Below are 21,248 nucleotides of genomic sequence, written 5' to 3'. Positions count from 1 at the left end.
CGGGGCATTTGGCTGGCACGGTTTGCGTCCACTTGTACCCTTAGAGGGAAGGTTCACTAGGGGTCACTGAATGGTTTGATGAATATTAAAATTATGTGAATCATATCCTATAGGCTTTACAGTCACCAGATCTCAACCCAATTGAACACCTATGGGAGATTTTGGACCAATGTGTGAGACAGCGCTCTCCACTACCAGCATCAAAACACCAAATGAGGGAATGGCTTTTGGAAGAATGGTGTTCATCCCTCCAGTAGAGTTCGGAGAATCAATGGCACGGTTTCATTGATTCAAGGATTCAAGCTGTTCTGGTGGTGATCCAACACCTTATAAGGGCACTTTATGTTGGGCTTTTCTTTATTTAAATTCCTTAATTTGTAACCCCTGTGTATAAGGTAAGTCAAAATTCTGGTTGTTGTTGTGTATGGTTTTGTTTTGAGTATTAATGGGAAGTGACACCGTCTTAGCACACAATTTCATGCATGTGGACTTAACTATTATGTTATTAATGAATGGATAGAGTGGACAGATGCCATGGACATTAGGAGACTGTGCTTGAATCTGAAATGGTAGAATATTTAGTATGGGCTTGGACTGCTGGTCTTGAGACTTGAGACGTTTTAATTAAATCTTGTCTAGGTTACCAAGGTCATAGACAGAGCGCGACAGTTGAGTGCATCAGATTACTTCTGCTCAATTCAGAACTTTCTTTATTCCAGCATATAAAGCATCTACATGATATTGTCCACTTTTATGGTGTCTTATGTGAAAGTGTTTTATCCAGCACATACTATAAACAGCGTTTGCAGTTGATGAAGAAAAGCTGTGGACCTTAAGCCAAAGAGACATGAAATGCAAGTGAATATAATGAAAAGCTGTCCTAGTTACAGAATGATTTACAGTTTTATATATTGAGCAGATGCTCCTATATAGTAGGAGTAGTAAAATGAGTGAGCACCCCTCAAGCATCAGTGGAGACAGGCGACTCAGAGCGGTATGAAAACAACAAATGCTACAACATTAAACCAGAAATGTAAATGGGAGTGCTTCACTCCTGTCAGCGGTTATGTGGATAAGCCAATGCAAGCCTAATAATCATCTAATATAAGGTTACTGCAATTCATCTGGAGAGAATAATAACTGCTAAAGGGTCACAGGCACTAACAGAAACTGTTTAATGAATTTTCATATATTAAGCTTTATTCAAGTAGACACTTGTAGGAAATTAAAGCAGCACAGGCAGGATAAGGTGTGAATTAGAAGGTGTCTGCTAACCCCTTTTTTTTTTCTTTGCCTTGGATGCTCTGTTCATTGAAATGCATTTCTAGCCACGACAATCAGAATGTCATTGCCTTTCTGTGAAACAAACAACTCATTGCATAACCACAAATCATCATGCAGTTCAAGTCATCATTACTAGTATGACAAGTATTAATGCAGGCCACAGAAATGGTTCTGAAGTCGAGAAAAAGTAAAGCTTTGTACCAGATTTCCTCATCTTACTTGGTTTGGACCACATTTATAATGTAGCTAATAAACAAATAAATAAAATGTTGGCAGTTATTTTCACATCACATGATGTGTTGAGGTGCAATTTTGCACTATTTAATTGGATATTTTGGTAGACTGCTAGCATGTCTATTAATGGGCAGTGGTATAGTTTGATTAACCACAATAAGCATAACACCATTAGAGGAAAAGTGGCAGACTACAAATCATTACCAGAGCCGCTTTTAATTTGTCTAATACCAACTCTCCAATCACATAGCTTATCAAACCACCTCACATCTTCTACTCGCTTTATTCTTTTCCCCAGGATCCTGTTAAACTACATGCAATGGTTGCTCAGTAAAAAATGTGACTAAAACTACACGCTCTTGTCTAAATTTCTGTACATCACACCAATTAATTTAAAAGTGAAACAACTTTGCAAAGTTATGACTCTATATACATGGCAACAAACAACAAATTAAGACACAACAGCCTGCAGGAATAGCAACAGTCACAACTGTGATCCATTCAAACTATAAGAAAAGAATAAACAGCTTGCATCACAGGCTATTTCCCAAAAAAATATGACAGCTGTGACTTTTACAAATTGAATAAGGGTGAAGGAAACAACGCCAGAGCTTTTGAATATTTTGTGAATTTCACAGCTCATTTATTCTTATATTACTATGCACCATACTTTTACAATGTATTAACATCAGACACTCTCTATGAAGCAGTCTTTAAAATGGAAGTCAGATATATCAAAACATGCCCAGGCCTTATCTCAGCATTTAATTCAATAACAGAGCATAAACCAAAAAGCATAATATCAAAATTACAGTTCCCAAATTGTATTTGCAAATACAGCTGAGTGTCATGCTTATCAAATGAACCTATTACTTTGGCTTATGTCCAAGACACTTGCCTCCCTTTGTTTGAACAGATCAAAATTGACACTTAGTACAAGTTCACACTAGCCTTATTCATGAGAACAAACGGATGAAACCCTGCATATAAAATATTGATATTACATTCAACATTTATGTTTGATTTGCCTTGATGAGGCATGTTTATACAGGAGTTAGATGAAAATGAGCAGAGACTGGATATGCAGAAGCAGAAGTGATGGAGTGACTGAGTTTCCTGTGGCATTAAACACATGCAAGAAAAAAATGAATGAACATACCTTCATCTCTCAATGAGTCCTCTAGGTGACCAGTGTAACGAAGCTGAGGCTGAAAACAGAGGTTGAAGAAGCTGTTAGGCATCACAGATAGTGCCAACTTCAGTCTGCCACAACAAGACACGTTTATGTTATGATGACATCACTTCTTCTGCTACACTGCTGGATGCCATGAAAAAGCTGGGCGGTAGATGCACTCTTTACATTGCTTGGGAAAAAAACACAAGAAATCTCCTCTCAGGGATTGCGGGTTTCCTCCAGAATTGAAGCTTTACTTGATTAAAGAAAAGTTTAAAGGCCATTTGCTTAAATAATCCCAACTAATACAAAAGGCTAATGGTGTGTGTGCTCGAGCTTTCGAGCCACATTCCCAACAATATCCGTGTTGTAAAGTAAACCGTGGCAGGCTGATCACTCTCATTCGCAGAGCCCTCAAAGCCGTTTATGTAATGCCCAGTGTGCTGTAGTCAGTCAGTCAGCAGCCAGACTTGGCTTGTGGCTACGAAGGGCGAGCAAACACAAAGTAACTAGTCGCTGGCCAGTGAGACGACTTCCTCTCTCGGGCAACACAAATACACGGATAATGTAGCAGTATAGGATGAAGTGTCCTGCAAAACCCGCACGGGGCCCGGGTCTTTTGAGTACGGCAGCGTGGTGTGCCCGCTGTCTGCACTGCACTGACTATAGCAACACTACAGCAGAGGATGACGCCATTTCTGTAGCTGACAGTCGGCTAAGAAGGAGAACACTCCAGCGCACAAACACTGTAAATTGCGGGATCGGTGGTCGCAATTCACCTGCCCATGTTTGAGCCATTTCTCTGTCGGAGACGAATCTCTTGGTTTTTTTTATTTATGTTTCTTTTTTTTTCTTTTTACAGAAAAACTGCTCCGAGATCGTTCAATTTCGTTTTCGCTTCTCTCCCTTGTCTCGGTGCGCTGCTCTCTGCGGAGAGTACACTCGACAGCAAAAATAGAGCGATAATAACACTTGCTTATGGGCAGACAACACAGCCACCAAACCAGACCTTTAGAGGAATGACACGTTAAAGCCGTGGCGTGGTAACAGCGTCAAGTTGAACGAAGTGAGGGATCGACCGTGCAGCCCCACTGAAAGTCACTTTCTTCCTACACAAAATGTTCTCTTTATCGACTGGTCTGGCATTTCGCTGACTTCACTGAGTAACGCTGAGTGAGGTTGCCTCTGACAAAGAAACAAGTCGACGGAACGGTTCGCAACAAGGTCAAGCTAGAGGAAGACCTGTAACGCAGCGACATCGCATTAATACCTACAACATTTTATTGTTATAAGATAAGCCAAGGTCGCAGCCCTCATTTGTGGCTCTTAGTCACAGCGAATGATCACGGAGGATACAATGTCATCCGCCCCACACAATTTGCTAGACCAGCCGCTGCAAGTGAGTGACTGACCACCAGCAACAATATGCACACAAACAGCCCGAGCATCGGCCGTCTTTCCTCTAGTGCTAAATGCTGCTACCGCGGTTAACTAAAGCATTCAACCCATTTAAACATCTTCAGTAATGATTCCTGCCTAGTCAGTTTATCATCGGGGATGTTGCCTGTTACGGAAATGTGCAAAATACTGGTCACGCACGCACAACACTGAGAATAACACAAGTCCTCTCCAGCAGAAGGAAAATAGTCCACCTCGCATTTGGTTATAATACCACAACTGATCAAACGGGTGAGATCTTGACACAAGGTAGCCCATCTGCTCCAACCTAGACTGGACAAGTCAATCGAGAGAAGCTAACGATACTGGTGGCACAAAAGAAAAGCCTGACAATGCAATTTACCTGTGAAACTACACCGATCAGTCGCTGCTCGATAAATCACATCCCGCAGCGATGTCAAGCTTATACAGGTCGCCAATGGCTTCGTGTAATATCACTTTTGACGGCTATTAAGGATCACCATGACAGGCGCTGCTCGACGACAACCTCTCCGAGGATTCCTCCGCTCAACAACACAACACCCCGGTGCTCGTCCAGCAGGGTTGAAACTATTCAACCCAGGAGTAGCATAACCTTTCACTGTGCTCATCAGCTTAATTTGGCTGGCTACAGCATAACTTTGTTATTGAGCTGACCAAGTTTACCCTGTATTCTCGACCGTCAGCTTTTTGCTGCCCAGCAGCCTAATTCATTCATTTCCTTAAATCCCCCCTAAACACATCACAGCATTAGTTAACAAGTTAGCTAACGTCAAGGTTGGCTTGGTAGCAGCAGGGAAGCAAGCTAGTAAAAATGTTCAAAATAGCGATGGCTTTGCGGAACAAAAGCAGGCTTACCTATGCCGTCAAGTTGAGAAACACTTCTGTTTTTCGACGAAAGTGTATTAGTAATCCATAGGAACATTTATGTGAGAAATCTGACAGGTTTTAACGTCGTCCGTTAGCCCCCGGTTGATGTTGGATGCGGATGGGTAAAAGTCGTTTTCGCAGAGCGCTGCTGTTTGTCTTGTTGAGTAGCTCCTCTAGCCTAGCTCTTTCTGTGATCCTTTCCCCGCCTCCTGAGAGTGATTGACGGCCAGATTAACCCCACCTCTCCCAAAGGCACACTCGCCTATTGGATGGCACAGTGAAGGGAACCGCCTTAGCAGCACAGGATTGGCCGATCTGGGAGTAAAATATGTATGGTGAAGTGTACGAAGTAATCTTACTGGGTGGTTGTCACAATACCGAGAGAAAAAATGCTGAAAAACTACAACCCTAGCTTTAGAACACATGGGTGTGTTCGATATGTTTCACAGACTGACCCGACAACACGGAGCCGCGTTTTTCCGTTTTCCAAACAGGTAGGGAGAGTTTACCGGGCCATGATGAAATATAACTGCAACACACAGTGTCCGAGGCACCCATGTTACATTCCGCACCTACTCTGCGCCTGCTCTGTAATGAAGCTGAAGCATATATATGTGCCTCATCAAAACTAGCTTGTACTGAAAAGTGTCTGTACAGTGAACAGCAGTAACCGTCGTTGCCTAGCATAGCATCCGTTGAGTTGGCCAGTAACACAAGGACCTAAAAATGATATGAAAGTGTGGATATGACATTAATATGGTGTGCCTCGGATGACCAGCGTTAAAGAAGAAGTTTTTAATATGAAAAAGAAAGAAAGAAATGCTCAGCAGTGGTATACCAGTGCGTTTATGTTAGCCTGCTAACGCTAGCTAAGTAGCAGCCTGGCTAACAGGAATACAGGACCGGCTAGTCAGCGACCGACATAACGCAGCAAAGGTGGGTGGAGTTAAGGAAGGAAAGGAAGGAAATTGGCAGCTTGTCACATACGCATTTTAATTTTTTAAAGCTTTGCTATGTATGTTGAATTTGGGTCACTATAAATCAAACTTCATTAACATTGTCTTTTAAGTTTCCACTTAAAGGGATGCACATTGTCTACATGATGGAAAAACACGCTACAAACACTTGAAGCGTCTTTTTTCAAAACCTTGACCCTCGTAATTTTGTGCGAATGGGAAAATGGTCTCAGCCTTTTTCAAATTCACAGTTTGTTTTTCAACAACTAATGTTAAGCATGATTGAATTATATTGCACACCACATTACTAATATATGAAGTTTACTGCAGGACTGTGTTGGATAGTACCTATTAATCTAGTAACTCTTTATCTAGCTTTTCAAAAGCAATGACTCAGTAAATAATATTACCCAACAAGGGATCAGTGCCTCTGTACTGTAACTTGGTGGAAATTGAATACCACATTGTGTTATTTTATAGAAAATGTCATGCCAGTCTGATAATTTAATGATGATATAGCTGTGCATTAGCCTTTCATTACAGGCAGTGAATCTAATTCCCTAATATGATTTTTTTCAAGATAGATCAGTTTGATAGGCTTACAGGTCTCATGTGACTGGATGTAAATTATGTGTTTTGTAATTTTATGAAATTAAACCTAAATTGCCATCCTGTGTAAAGAGTAGAGGATTTTTTGACTGTGAATATTATGATCAGTAGCTGCCACGGACAACCAAACCTTGCTGTTCTTATTGCTACACTTCTCTGTGATTCACCAGCAATGTGACTGTTTTAACTTATCCAGTCATGTGATTAGTGTGTAACCATGCGCAAGCAGATTTCATTGCTCTGCACATACATCAGGCACGCAGTTTATTACGCCATGGAAGTGTTTCATAAGATTTGTCTAAACCTTTCATTTTCTTGTTTGGTTTAGATGAATTAGAGCATTTTTGGCTGGACCACACCAGCAGGACCAGCCCTATAATCACAAATGTCCCTGACTGACTGAGTGATAGATTTGTGTGGTCAAAGTTCCACCATTGGTCATTTGAATGCCATGTGACTAAGTTGGAGTTTCCAAAGAGAGAAGCAAACAAAGGGCTGAAACCAACTGACAGTATGCAGAATGCAAATATGACATGATGTGTTTACAGCGATTCAGCAACAGTTTTTAAATGCGTCCTGAATTTCACACATTGAGCATATGCAGTCCAGCCATATACAAGGTTTTGACCTAGTTTTATTAATGTAAAGCTTTATAAGCGGCACATAAGTTTTTGCGTTCCCTGTATCTCAATTATATGGTTATTTAAAGGAAAAATGCAAAGTGGGCAAAAGTATTACTCGCAAATGATATCCGCAGAGTTTTGGTGTATTATGCTGCTAAGTGTGTAGCAGGATCTTGCAGTTATATATCGGATGTCACTTACCCCGAGCTGGCCTTCGAGTCTGACATTGTTCCTGTCATGTTCACACACATTCCTGCTATTTCTTCTATAACAGCTCTGTCTACTTAACACTGGTTCCCCAATCTGTCAGTGAAGGGCCAGCTTTACTTTTGGAGCTGCCAAATAACACAGGCATCAATTAGACTAATATATTTCTTCAGTACTTTTGTATTCTCAAGTTTTTACCAAACTTTTAAACACCAGAGAACAATAATATTGCCATTATTTCTATCTATTTCTGATAGGCTAGAGGGATGACTGACTACACCAGATCAGAAAGCCACCTGTGTTCTCTTACATTATCTGATCTCTTACTTTAGGGTGTGGGGTTGTCAATTTTTTGATGGTTCATATTTTTGGGTAGTGATGTTTTTCTGTTATGTGAATATACATAAAAAAGACATCTTGAAGATGTAAAATGGATGTTGAAAATCTTTTAACCCTTACAAAAACCCTGTTTGGTGGCAGAGAAAACTTTCAAATAGCCTCTTAATAGTTTTTCAATTTTCTTACATTTCCTTCAAACTAGAAAACTACAGAACACATGTGGCCTCATATAGTATTTTTTTGTAATATTCGTCTAGGTGTTTCACACCTAGACAAATATTCTATTTTGTAGCTCCAGATGTGTGAAACTGAATACAATTAATTTCTTTCACTTTCTATGAACCAGTCAATTGCCATATGTGAATTAATACATCTTTGTAAAACATTAAAAACAATCAAAAGGGCATTTAAAAGAGTCTGACATCTTCAAAACAAATTGCCTTCCTAGATCTACTTTATATTGGACAGTGTTATAAAAAGTCAATGAGGCTGCAAAACACAGGATATACACATACTGACAAACAACACTTTTTGTTATCTTTGTCCTCCAGTATAGATTTGTGTAAATTTGAAGCAATGGAGGGGGACTCAGAAGCAGCCACCGAGCGAATTCTGCTGGAGCCGTACAAGTACTTGTTGCAACTGCCAGGTGAGTCTTTTTCATTGTCACTGACAGCAGGAAGAGGTGGAGACATACAGACATGCAGCTGAGAGGTCATCAAAATACATGTATGCTGCTGATAAATCCCTAGAGCTCACTTCCTGTTAGTCACACCATGTCAGGGCATTGACGTTATTCCTAAAATGATGAAGGGCTGTACACAAATCACAGAAAAAAAACAACTTGAAATTTAAGGGCATTAAATTCATCCATTGTAACACATTTAGTTCAGTTTGAACTAAACTACATTTTGTTTTTCATTGTACATTTGAAATGCAAACATGACTGACTAAAGTGGTGCTTAAATTTCAAATCTGTATTTTGACAGCAGCGTATGGTTTCAATATGTTACAGATATTATGTTGTCAAGGCCTAAATTATATGGTTTTCATTTTAACATTTCACTATAGAAACTGTAGGCAATGATTTGAAAATGACTAAATCCAAATAATATAAAATATAATTTTTGTATTTATAGTATTGAGAAATTAGAGTTCTAATACCCATCAATAAGCTGTGCATAGCTCTGTGCGTGTTTAACATCCCAGTGTTGTTGAGTCTAATTTCTCTTGACCAACCGCTCATTAGCTTCTGTTAGGAGGCCATCTTTAATTGTTTCCTCAGTTTTTCAGTCATTTTTTGTCAGTGGAGAAGTGAGTGACCTAACAGCACAATTTCAACTGAGTAAATGGGACAAGTCCATGGAGTCTGGTAATGTTTCCTTTGTAGCAGTGTCACTGTGTCATTCAGGCTCATAACACATGATCATTTTGATGTCTTGCAACAGACATTTTTATTAAAAGAAACTACTGGGATTTTTGTCATAGTTTAGTAATACGTATGGTTATAACTATAAAGCTTCCACAGTAAGACCCTTTTTTTTTTTTTAACATAGAATGAGCTTATGATTTGCAACAATAGTCATTGTGGAGGATGCAATTGCAGGTTATCTTTTTCCCTTTCATTTGCATACTATAGTACATATGTATGATTATTAAAATGACTGAACTTTTGTTTTCTGCTCCCTTCTCAGGAAAGCAGGTGAGGAAAAAACTCGCCCAGGCATTTAACCACTGGCTCAATGTTCCAGAGGACAAACTGCAGGTGAGAAATCTGCCATTTCAAGCCTCTTAACATTCAGACTCATCCGATGTTTCTTGTTGCAGATGGGTGCAGGAAGGTGAAATGATGCCCTGCTCATCTCAAACAGGCAATTTATTTTGTAATGCAGCCAGAGTGTTTTGTCAGAGTGAGTTGTTCCTAACTGATTGTAAATGTAAAACTTGGGTGTATAGCTCAGAGCATCCATGATTTATCACAGGAGGTTGTTAATGTGGCTGAGGATCAAGTGAAATGAAATTAAAAAGGCGGAGCAACACTTCCAAAAATAGTTTCCCTTTTCTATGTTTGTTTGATCTCCAGGTTAAAACAGCAGCTTTCCCTTATTGATGATATCTTGAATCATTGAAGTGGGATTTGCCTGTGTAGATGGTGTTTATGGTGCAGAGTTTGGTGATACAGTAATTCGTAGGTTTGTCACTGCTAGCTGACCCGTTTACATTACATGTAGTCATTAGATAAGCAGTTTTAAGAGATGATTGTGAGCGATTCAGAAAGCTCTGGTGTTGCTCTGGTGAATGGCTGTTGGGGAACAAGTGAGCCCATCAGACATTTTGGGTGTTCGGACTTAGGTTGAAGTGACTTCACAATGCTGAGCTGTGTCAGATCAGGGCATCTTGTGTTGTGTTTTGTTATCATTTCTTTAGTATTTTACCAGACCATTTTTATGATGCAGCCCCCACCTCCAGTACAGCACAGAGAGCTCCTATTAAACTTGAAAAAAGATTAAGGAACAATTTACATAAAATTGCAGCTTCAGACTGAATGAAATGTCAAAATGTCTGTCGTTTATATTGTCAGAAAAGTCACTAATTGGGAAACTGATGTGTTTTGCTTCCTAAATCATAAATCATTAGTATTATGATTATTCAAACTATCACACTGAACACTGTTTGTTCTTTTTTCTTAATTTTGAAAAGGCCCTTTCTGACAAGGTAGCTGTTATATCTACTGTTTCATTTCAAGGTGTCTACTCATACACGGCTTTCAAGTTGCTCAGTGGTGGCACATTAATGATAACTTTACTTAATAATATCATTAAGAGCATTTCTCAAAATTATGTTAAAACATAGTAAAACAAAGGGAAAGTAAAACAGTGCCGCTGACAGTGCAATTATTGTCCAAAATGAAGTACTATACAACAGAATAAGGTCAAAAGCTATCAAAATTAATTTTCAATTGTCATCATTAAAAAAATGAAAACATCACTATGTGTAGATAAGAGCTTGCATGCCATAATGTTTAGGGCTTTATTTACTGAATTCACTCCACTGTATTTTCACTCTCATCAGTTTCTGTGTCCTGCTTTGATGCTCACATTCTGGACACGTCTGTGTCTTTATGGGTTTGTCTGCATGCCGGTCATGTGACATCACAAAGTTCAAGAAGTCCTGCCAGCTCGTTTTAAGGCTCAGTTTCTGAATACAGGCTGTGTGCATTTCTCTGTGGACTGAGGCTTTGATACTTTCACAGTATTAATATAAAACCTTGACTTGCTTTATAATGAAAAAACATGGAAATCTCGCTTTATACAATATTGGACCATTCTTACTTTATGCATTGAATGAAAATGGGTAAATGAAAATGGTAGTTAATTGTTTTACTATACACCATATTCCAGATGGGGCATGTAAATGGTTGTGAGAATGAAATATTTGAAAGCATTGATGGATTATTTGTTTTGTATTTAAGATATACTGCACCCACATTAATCTCCATTGAGGGACTACTGCTTTTTCAGCTTCTTGTGATTAGCATGATTCACATCTACACCTCCACTCATCCATTACCATCTTTTAATATATTCTTGGAGGCTGCCTGACAATATTGTAACAGACATATTGAAGCACATATACAGATAGCAGGATGACTGACATTCCTGCTTTTCCTCAGTCATATTCATTTCAAATTTAAAGATTTAGGATTTATTTATTTTATTGAACAGGACCCTCGCCAATATCCCCTTATTATACTGATAGCATAAGCATTGTAGTGACTGGTCCCTTGTCCACTGATGATGATATGAGGACTAATCTGTGTTTTCTGTGTTTTCTGAATGTACATAACTTTCACGGTGCAGCATGCTAAGTGCTGAGTCTGTCAGGTCTCATTAGGTTTGATGTTCAACAGGTCTCCCTGAATATTTTATGATCCCTCTCCTTTGGTCATTTCATCCCCACAGTGGGTTGTATGTCTTCAAATGAGTGAATTCAGTTTGCAAAAAATTAAAAAGGCGCGACTCAAGTGGCATTTTTTATTATTTTGACATTACATGCAGCTGCGTTTCTTGACTGAAATGCTGACATTTTCAATTCAGGAGTGCATGTGCTCCTTGAGGCTACAACGACATGTTACCCTGGAGTTTGACTGATCAGTTTTTTGATGTAGATTTGTTGCCTACATTCATATGCAGATTGTGTCCAAATCTACTTTTGTTCTCCTGATAATTTCACTTCAGACAGAATTTCCTTGTTATTGTACAGCAGGTAGTTGAGGTTTAATCTACCTCACATATCAAAGAACTGTCTCCCCCCGTGGCTTCCTCTGTCTCCCCCGCTCTCTCCCTCTCTGTGTAGCAGCTCTGTAAACTCCTGCTGAACCCATCATGCAGACTGAGAGCACTCCTCTCATCATCATTAGCACACTGCTGCCAAGAAGTCGCCGCCATGGAAACAACCATGCCTTCAGATAGAAGGAGGCAGCGACAGTGGCACACTGTCTCATTCATTTGGCAGTGCATTTTTTATCAGGCCCCATATGTGCTTCTGTGCTGTGTAGTACAGCACAGGTGGAGGTTTGGGAAATTCCCCTTGTACACATCAGTTGCCTTGCAACCTTTAGCTGGCTGTCTCCCTCTTGTTCTCTCTGACAATGCAGAAAGGTTAGCTTTTATTTACAGTCTTCTGTCTCTTATTTTAACAACATGTGCCATTCATGAGAATGTCTGCTGCATCGAGCTCAGGGCTTCTTGTAGGTTTTAATGTGACTAATGCAGGGTGAGACTATAATGTTGCTGCCTCCATGGGAATATAACTAGGTTATGAGTGGCAGGTTAGCGTATTAAATATGATGTGTAGCAACTCGTAACTACTGGACACTGTAATAAGGTCAGATTCCTGCATAAAACCTGAAATTTGGTAGAGGATTATCATCACATGGAGCAGATAAGAAGTTGTGACAGCAGCAGATTGTGTTGCAGTGAAGGCTGGATCAAGCTAGACAGTACATTTGTAATACATTTGTATTGTAGGGGTTTTCCCCAGGAAAATAGTTTAGCTGCAGTAGTTAGCCTGACAGATCCTGACACATGTCATCTTGTGATCACATTAGTTAGTTGATGACGGCCTAAGCAACAGTCACACTCATTAGATATATGAGCTCTGCTGTATGAAATAGCTCCTCTGCTTTCCTCTCTAAATATTAATATTTTATTTCATAAAAGTGTATTTTTTCATAATGACAGTGAAGATGATGTTTGTTTCCAGTGAGCTGACACATCTCCACTACAAAACCCCACATTGTCAATTAGTTTATTAGGTAGGAGCTCCATTATCCACATTGTGACAAAAACAATGCAAGACAATTGATGAAGACAAAGAGCAGGACTAGGGCATCAACAAACGACATTAAAAAACAAACACACAAAACATAAATCCCAGATTAAGATTATGATGTGGCTTCCTGAGAGTTTTACAAAAACTGGTGGGACATCTGTCATAGTTTCTTATATTTGCTCACCAGAACTGCTGTCCCACATGAATGAGACAGAAATTTTGAATGAATCCAGTAGGTGTGTTGTGTGATCGCATGCATGACCATTTTAAACCCTTGGCCAGACTTCAACAGTCCTGCCATCTGACTTGGGTATGCCTGTGGTGGTTAGCATCTACTGTAGTCCCTCTAACTGAGACAGACTTATGCGTGCGCATAACTGACTTGTCTGTTTCAGAGTTATTTCCCCTCATTATATTGGACTCAGTACACTCGTTTGTTGTGAAGGAGTCTCTGCATTCTCAATGGATCACTGATTGTAGCTTTGGCAAACAGAGTGAGTTTCTGTGTCAATAACCTCTGGTGATAATCAATGAAGTCTTGCAAAGCAGTGAAGGCACTCAGCACTGAAACAGCAGCATTATACAGCAACAGGCCGACTAATTAGATTCCTTGGAGGACCCAGACACAAAGTCCAAAACTTGAAAACTGTTGGTGCCTGTGTTTGGGTTTGATAGCTGCTGTTGTTATGATCTGAGACTGTTGTTGATGTGAATTTCAAATCTTGTCTTGATTGTGCCCTTGTTCCCTTCCCCTGCCAGGAAATTGTAATTCTCAAAGACTTCTGTTTGCTTGTTTGTCTGTTAGACCTGTGAATCCTCAAGTGTGTTTTTGTCTATGTAATATTCCACTTTCTCATTCATGTGAGTATTCATGGTAGCTAACAACCCCCCTCTCTTGTGAGTGGCTCACTGAGGTTGCAGGGTGAGCGAGTGTCGGGACCCTGCCGAGGGAAAGGTTGTGTTTGGCGGATAAACTGCTCAACTGGCCCAGCCTTGGCCATCTGCCTGACCCACTGAGCCTCTCTTTGTGCTCCCCAGCCCCATACAAACAGCTTTCATTACCAGGCCACACCACTTGTATTTTAAATCAGCAGAGCCACTCCAGCAGGCTGCACTGCCAACTCAGGACAGCGGACACCTGATGGGCAACCCTGGGTGTTTTGTGTCAAACATGGGCCTGAAACGAAGCCATTTTTGGTTATCAGATTGAAGATGGCAAACGATGGCCGTTTGCGTCACTGTTGAATGACTACCGCAGTTATCTGATATCAGTTCAGCAGGCAGAGTATCCGTGTACCACATGTTTTTGTACAATACCCATGACTCAAAGCATGTGCATGTGTGTTATGGTTGATACAGGCTCATATTGTTTGAAAGCTGTTGGGGTTTGTCAGTACACGTATCATCATGGCTGTAAGGTTAAGTCCTCAGCCCTTGTCATGCTGTCTTTAGAGGAGGTGAAAGTGCACTAAGCTTTACAGTGTCAACCATGTAACTACACTTCCTCTGAGCTCATCAAGCCACAGTTTCTCTCTCTCTCTGGCACAACACTTTTTAGTGTTGAGTTTTAGGGTGGACCTGATAGACGTGTCGGGTTTGTTTCTACAACTATTTTGACTGCTGAGGAAGACTTACTAGTGGAACAAGAGTGTAGACATGGCACCCTCTGCTGTATGCAAGTTGTAATGCATAATTTACACAGAGCTCCCAAGAACCTGTTACTGTGTCTGTTACTAGTTCATGAGTAATGAAAGTAAGTTTCTTCCTTTTTAAAGTATTTCTTTTGCTTTGATTTTGATGGCCTTGACAATAATGTTAGTAATCGTAACATTTAAAAAAAGCCTACATGTTTTTATTCATGGATTTGTTTGTGTCATGTTCAGGTGATCATCGAGGTGACTGAGATGCTGCACAACGCCAGCTTGCTCATAGATGACATTGAGGACAGCTCCAAGCTGCGGCGAGGCTTCCCTGTGGCCCACAGCATCTACGGTATTCCCTCTGTTATCAACTCAGCCAACTACGTCTATTTCTTGGGTTTAGAGAAGGTGCTGACCCTAGAGCACCCCGAGGCTGTGCAGGTTTTTACCCGGCAGCTGCTGGAGCTGCACCGTGGCCAGGGCATGGACATCCACTGGAGGGACAGCTACACCTGTCCCACTGAGCAGGAGTACCGCAACATGGTGCTGCAGAAAACCGGAGGGCTCTTTGGCTTGGCTGTGGGTCTGATGCAGCTCTTCTCCGATTGGAAACAGGACCTGAAACCCCTTCTGGACACGCTGGGTCTCTTCTTCCAGATCCGAGACGACTACTGCAACCTGCATTCCCTTGAGTACAGTGAGAACAAAAGCTTCTGCGAGGACCTTACTGAGGGCAAGTTCTCTTTCATCACCATTCATGCCATATGGGTGCGTCCGGAGAGCACCCAGGTGCAGAACATCTTGAGGCAGCGCACAGAGAACATAGACATCAAACGATACTGTGTGGACTACTTGGAGAAAGTTGGCTCCTTTGCCTACACCCGCCAGACTCTGCGTGACCTGGAGAAAGATGCCTACCATCTCATCGCGGACTTGGGGGGAAACCCTCAACTGGAGAACCTGATCAAACACCTCAGCGAAATGCATAAAAAGGCTGAAGCCACGGCAGAGTCCAGTACTGAGCCACACTCCAGCCAAAACCACTGACCTCATCCACCTGCACACTCTACTAACACAGAAGCTTTGCTAATAATACTGATGCAGACGTACACATTTCTCAAAAAGGACAACACACAAACTGTATGTTACAATCACGAACCACTTTAATGAGGCACAATTCATCATTGAACGTGAATACTTGAATTCTGGTAGACAGCTTTGACTGCATTTAGCAGCTGTGATACAGCAAAGCAGCCCCAAATGTCGCCTTTATCTTTTGTGTGCTAGATGGCTTTCTTCAAGTGTTGCTTAAACAAAGTACACATTACCAATTTTTGTATCTCGGTGTATCTGTGCAGTCAGTGGAAGAAATGAATTAAAATAGAAAGTGGAAAATGGAAAATTGTTCTGATTTAAGGTTTGCTTTTGTGAAAATGAAAAAATAACAAGATGGCAAAAAAAGCTTAAAAGCCTTCCTTTTGATGTGTGATACGGTGCATATAAATGTATTTTTTTATGTTTTGCTACCACATTGAAATGTATTATTTTATCTAGGGCCGTGTGAAAGCTGGATGTTATTTCTGAAGTCCCTATTTAAAATAAGATGTGGATGTCTGTCTCGAGTGTGGGATTAATCATTAAGCTGCCAGAGTGCCAATCCTACAGAAAAGACTTCTGCAACTCACTTGTCCACTTCTTATGTAACATGCTGGTATTATATGCAAAGTAGCACTCACGTTGTTTATGCTCGGCTGTATATGAATACTGTGTTGATGCTTTGGTTTGTTGCAGACAGTGTTTCCATCTGGTTCAGAATCAGCACAGCTCGTCACGTCTGTAATATTTTATTTCGCTGACTCAGTTTTGATATTTGGAGGTAGACACTGTGCTGCACTTATGAACTCATTTGGATTTATCGAATAAAAAAACCTTTAAGGATAACCTCTGGGCTTGTCGCACTTCTGAAACAAAACTCCACACCTGCCTGTGGCAAGGCTGGTGTGGTTGTTTTGAAATGAGCACGTTTAACGTGATGGGGGGGAAGGAGGGACTCTTCTCCGGGGAGCAGCACCATCTACTGAGCACATGGGTGTAACCAAAAATCAAGAAATGACCAACACAAAGTTGTTTGTATGAGTGTTTTTCTGCCTGTTTACTGTAGTTATGGGCGTCTTCCTAAACTGGACCTGATGTCTTATGTAGGATCAGACTCCTAAACATTTACCCTCCACATACACACATGGCCCTACCATTGCAAAACCCTGAGCCATCATTATGTGTAGTATATTTAATCATAAGCTCCTATTGCACCAGAGCCGTGTGTGATACTTTTGCAACTGCATCTTGATCAGTACAGGCGCAGAGGCGAGGCGAGAATGATGCAAGTTATTACAGAATTGCCTGCGTTTTGTTTTGAGGAACCTTGACTGAATACTCACACAGGGTGGTTGCTAAGGATGCGGTTGGTGTCTGTGCTGCGACTTTGGACTGAAATACAGGGCACCAGTCATCTAAATCCTGTATTATCTGCTTCTTCTGTTAATACTATTGTGAGTTTTTCCTCAGCTGCTGAAAAGAGGCGCAGCCCTGCGGACAGAGGCTATCTGTCCCAGACAGCGCTGTTGACTCACTGAAGCTCTTGCTCTTGACAGCTGCAATTCAATTAATTGTGTGTCTGTTGGATTGAATTGTGGCTTCGCTGAAAATACATCTATTCATCAAAATGTCAAATTCTTGAAAATCTAGGGGACAGGTTCTTTCACTAATTTTCCGTCTAAGCAGCCACAAGTGCAGGGAAATACGGTGCAAATGCATTTCTGATTTGATAAACAGCGCGAGACGTATGAAGTGGCTCTTGCAGAGCTGACTTAAGTCCATCACAATAATCAAAGCCTCTCACGGTTCTCATTTCTTCTCTCCCACTCTCTAGGTTGACAAGATTGATTTTCTCCACCCACAGTGTCTGAGTTCTGTTTGAGAGCAAAACAGAATAGCTTTTGTGTGAAGAGCGACATGGCTCACTCACTGTCTCCCTCATCCTCTGCAAGCTTTGGATTATTTATCACTGGGCTGCGCTTTACACATTTGTGTTTCTTGGTAGCACTCCAGTGGATATTTCATAAATATTCTTGTGGCAACAACAAAATTGATGAGAATGTAAATAGATGCTGCTGTGTTTGTACACCTTCACTGATTTCTGTCCTTTTGGTGATTCTGCTGAACTGAAATTTCACTTTCTTGAGTCAGTTACATTTTTAAAACTACTTACTTGGGTAAAGTTTTTTGAGACTGATGTTTTTTTTTTCAGGTGCACCTTGTTTGACTGATGTACAGTTTTACACATTTACACCTCAGAGCTGCGAGAACAAATGCAGTCCTTTACTGTGGGGCTGCTGAGACGCTCCACTGGAGCAACTGGCAGGATATTTTATTGATTTACAAGATCCTCTGCAGAAAACCACCAACAAAACTCCCTTTCACTGTGACTTAAACTGGTCTACATATTGAACCATGTTCCAGGAAAGATGTGGACAGAATCACTCATTTGTTCCCAGCTACATTTACAGATTAGGCGGCAGGTTATACTCTATACTTTTGTCACTTTGGTCCCTCCCTTAACACTTTACAACTTCCCCTGCCTGTATGCTGTTAACCGTCCACACTCATTCATTCCTAATGATATTATTTAAGTGGGTCACAAATATATACTTTCTTTCTTTGAGTAACTCCTAAAACAGCTGGACACTTGTTGGATACTATTTTCAGTCCCAGATGTGGTGCACTAGCATCAGTGGCAGTAGGATGTTGGATACACAGACAGTTCTTGTTTCATTGTTGATTTGGTCTTTTCATAGCATTTGTTGTTGAAAATCAAAATGTATTATCCTGTAATATAACTTGAAGCCTGGGCTTCATGAAAAGCTTCCTTCACTTTACAATATTCATGCCAGTGTGGTTATCAGATTCATGTCAGTGTTCCCAGAACAACACGTTCTCATGCATAATTCTGCCGGCACTCAGGTATCTGTAAAAACCTCAGTGCGCCCTCATGTCCCATTGGGGATAAAGAGGAATAACAAAGTACTCACTTGTTTCTACCTGCGATCATTGAAGCTTCATGAAACCGTCTTCTGACTGTAAACTGATTAAAGGACACTCCAGCTATTTTACACTTGTAGTTCAGTTTATTCATCATGGGAGGTGCTACACAGCCTGTGGACAATATTATCTGTAGCTCTAGAGCAAGCTTTCAAAAGTCTGAGAAAATAACCCTGATTGAGCTGCATTATGGGAAATGTAGGCTCCAGTGTTTTTGGAGCTTGACCCATACTACTTCTCGTCTTTTGCTGCATCAATTCTTTTTTTTTTTTTTTAATCTGCCTCTTGTGAGTCTTCCAACCTTGTGCAAGTGCAATATTACATTTCTGGAGTAATCCTTGAATGTTGAACCGAGGGCAACTGCATTCATTTCACTGACATCGTGACATTTCCTCTATTTATGGTGTTGCATCAGGTTACACCGAATGACTGAGTGGTTTCCAAGAATCTCATCATCAGGCCGATGAGCTAATTCATGATCCTCTTAAGACAGAATAATTGTCAGTAATGGTTCGGTAATGACTGCGCTAATTATCTCTCACAAATAGTATCATAGTAAATCTGCCATGATGCTGCAGCAAGGGTCAAGTGAGCTTATGAAGCTCCATGATTCACTCTGGTTGCATCACTTTGTCAAAGACGTGTGTGATTATCTGCACTGTCGAACAGCCAAACCTTCCTCCGAATGTATCATCTGACTGATCCACAGTGTCACACATTTCACAGCTGTGTTCTGCAAATGTTTGTAAAAAAAAAAAAAAAAAAAAAAAAAAAGTGACAGACACAACCTTACCAGCCTGAGAAAGTGTAGCTGCATGGAAATGAGAGCGAGAGCGAGCTGTGGGTACGATTTCAAATTGGGAATGAAAATGTTGCCCCATTAGGGCATAGTTGTTTGTCTAATAATATCCCCTCATTCCCGTGAATCAGAATCAGACAGAAATACTCGTTTTGGATGCGGGGTGTCATGAATAAATGATTTCCTCCTCGTTTTAGTGCACACAGAGGAGGAGGAGGAGGAGGAGGAGGAGGAGGAGAGGGGTGCTGGAGATGAGGGAGCTGATTGACAGCAATGTGTAATGCTCTGTGAGGAGAGTCTAAGAATCAGGAGTTGTTTGAATGAGTATGCAGATGCACGCCACTCAGCAGACTGTAATCTCCTCTTTCTAAGATCTCAGACAGCTGTGCCAGATCTGAATCTCGGCATCTTCACTTTGACGCCACAGGTAAGTTTTAATTTTAACCATAATGTACTGTGTTTCCACAGTGCTCTAAAATAACACCCAGGTATTACACCTGGCCTCATTAGTGGTATATCTATGGAGTGGCACGCTGCATAAACAGTGAGTTCTACTCCGGCTGGTTTTACCCCAGGGGCACTTGTGCAGTTGGAATGCAGTATATTCAGTCAGATAAATATAAATCTACTTATCTACAACCAAACAGGATGACAAACTGAGGTGATGCTGATCTTTAGTGTATTTAGAGTAAGCAGCTGCCCATCCTGAGTCAGTTGTCACCACGTTTCTACTGGGAGTGCAGACTAGTTAACAAACAAAAAGGTTGAAAATAGCTAGCTGAATGTAAACAGTTGAAATAGTTAAAAGTGACAAAATCTGGCAACCTTTTATGAATCACTTCAATGACATCAAATTATCTGAGAAGAGTTGAGATGTGTCTTAACGCCCTGCAAGTAAAGAAAAAAAGGAAAGGAACATATTCATTTTCTTCCTTTGTTTTTTCTATTCTTATGGAGGGATATGTGTATTACAGTCGCTAATGATTAAGTTCAAATATGGAAGCAGCTGGAAAGCATGTGGTGTCAGTCTCCCTCTGGAACAAAGGATCAATTCTGAAATACTCATTTTACATGTGGAGCTATTGAAAGTAATGGACAACTGCAAATAACCAAATGGAAGTCAAGAAGGGACACTGCAAATTGATAACTGTCTGATAATTGTCATATTTTGTGGTAAACAAGTTTCCATCTTTCTTTTGTTTGTTTTGGGTTATTGCCTTATGAATGTTTGGGCGTGTATAAATAGCTGGAACAGTTAGTGACAGTAAAGCGTTAACAGATGAAAAAGCTGAAACTGGTGGATCCACAGTTGAAATAGTTATATGTGGATGAATAGCTGAAAAGCTGAAGCAGTGGTTCTCAAACTTTTTTACATCTAAGACCCTAAACTGACACAAGTTAGACCACGCCCCCATTTGATAAGATTTTGGCTTTTAGATTTTTTATCAAAGCAAGAGTTTGAAACCCATGATCATATTTTGTATCATTGTGTTACTTATGGATGGAATTGTAGCGAAAACAAATGATTCCCCTTTTGCTGTGGGACCCCCTGTAACCCACTCAAGAAACCTCTGGGGGTCTCCGGACCCCACTTTGAGAACCACTGGCGAAAGGTAACAGATTAACAGTGGAAATAGTTAAAAG

At 40.6% G+C, this 21,248-nt stretch overlaps 2 protein-coding genes across 6 annotated transcripts in view; one reads left to right on the top strand and one right to left on the bottom strand.

Annotated features, from left to right (window-relative positions):
- The window catches only part of arid4b (AT-rich interaction domain 4B), a 43,016-nt gene extending 37,841 nt beyond the window's left edge, over window positions 1–5,175 (bottom strand). For 2 of the 3 annotated variants that reach the window (XM_023411820.2, XM_023411822.2), the window contains exons 1-2: window positions 4,988–5,175; window positions 2,678–2,726 (exon numbers count right to left, since the gene is read on the bottom strand). In XM_023411820.2, coding sequence (XP_023267588.1) covers window positions 2,678–2,683 — 6 coding nt within the window. In that variant the 5' untranslated portion in view covers window positions 2,684–2,726; window positions 4,988–5,175. The remainder of the gene's footprint in view (window positions 1–2,677; window positions 2,727–4,987) is intronic. The other variant, XM_023411823.2, reaches the window with a different exon arrangement.
- Window positions 5,176–5,376: 201 nt separating this feature from the next.
- Window positions 5,377–16,648, top strand: ggps1 (geranylgeranyl diphosphate synthase 1). Of its 3 annotated transcripts, none has more exons than XM_023411826.2 (4): window positions 5,377–5,493; window positions 8,285–8,382; window positions 9,428–9,498; window positions 14,951–16,648. In XM_023411826.2, exons 1-4 carry the CDS (start codon window positions 5,423–5,425, stop codon window positions 15,752–15,754), a joined length of 1,044 nt encoding a protein of 347 aa, XP_023267594.1. In that variant the 5' UTR covers window positions 5,377–5,422; the 3' UTR covers window positions 15,755–16,648. The 3 variants fall into 3 exon arrangements, with proteins under 3 accessions (XP_023267594.1, XP_087031606.1, XP_023267595.1); XM_087175480.1 differs by lacking the exon at window positions 5,377–5,493 and adding an exon at window positions 5,558–5,935 and having other exon boundaries at window positions 8,290–8,382; XM_023411827.2 differs by lacking the exon at window positions 5,377–5,493 and adding an exon at window positions 5,561–5,935.
- Window positions 16,649–21,248: the final 4,600 nt, after the last annotated feature.

Source organism: Seriola lalandi, unplaced genomic scaffold, assembly GCF_002814215.2.
Source record: "Seriola lalandi dorsalis isolate HSWRI2012SDOR001 ecotype SW California unplaced genomic scaffold, Sedor1 jcf7180002054470, whole genome shotgun sequence".
Lineage (NCBI taxonomy): Eukaryota > Metazoa > Chordata > Actinopteri > Carangiformes > Carangidae > Seriola > Seriola lalandi.
Note: the sequence above shows the minus strand (reverse complement) of the source record. Positions and strands in the feature narration are given on the sequence as shown.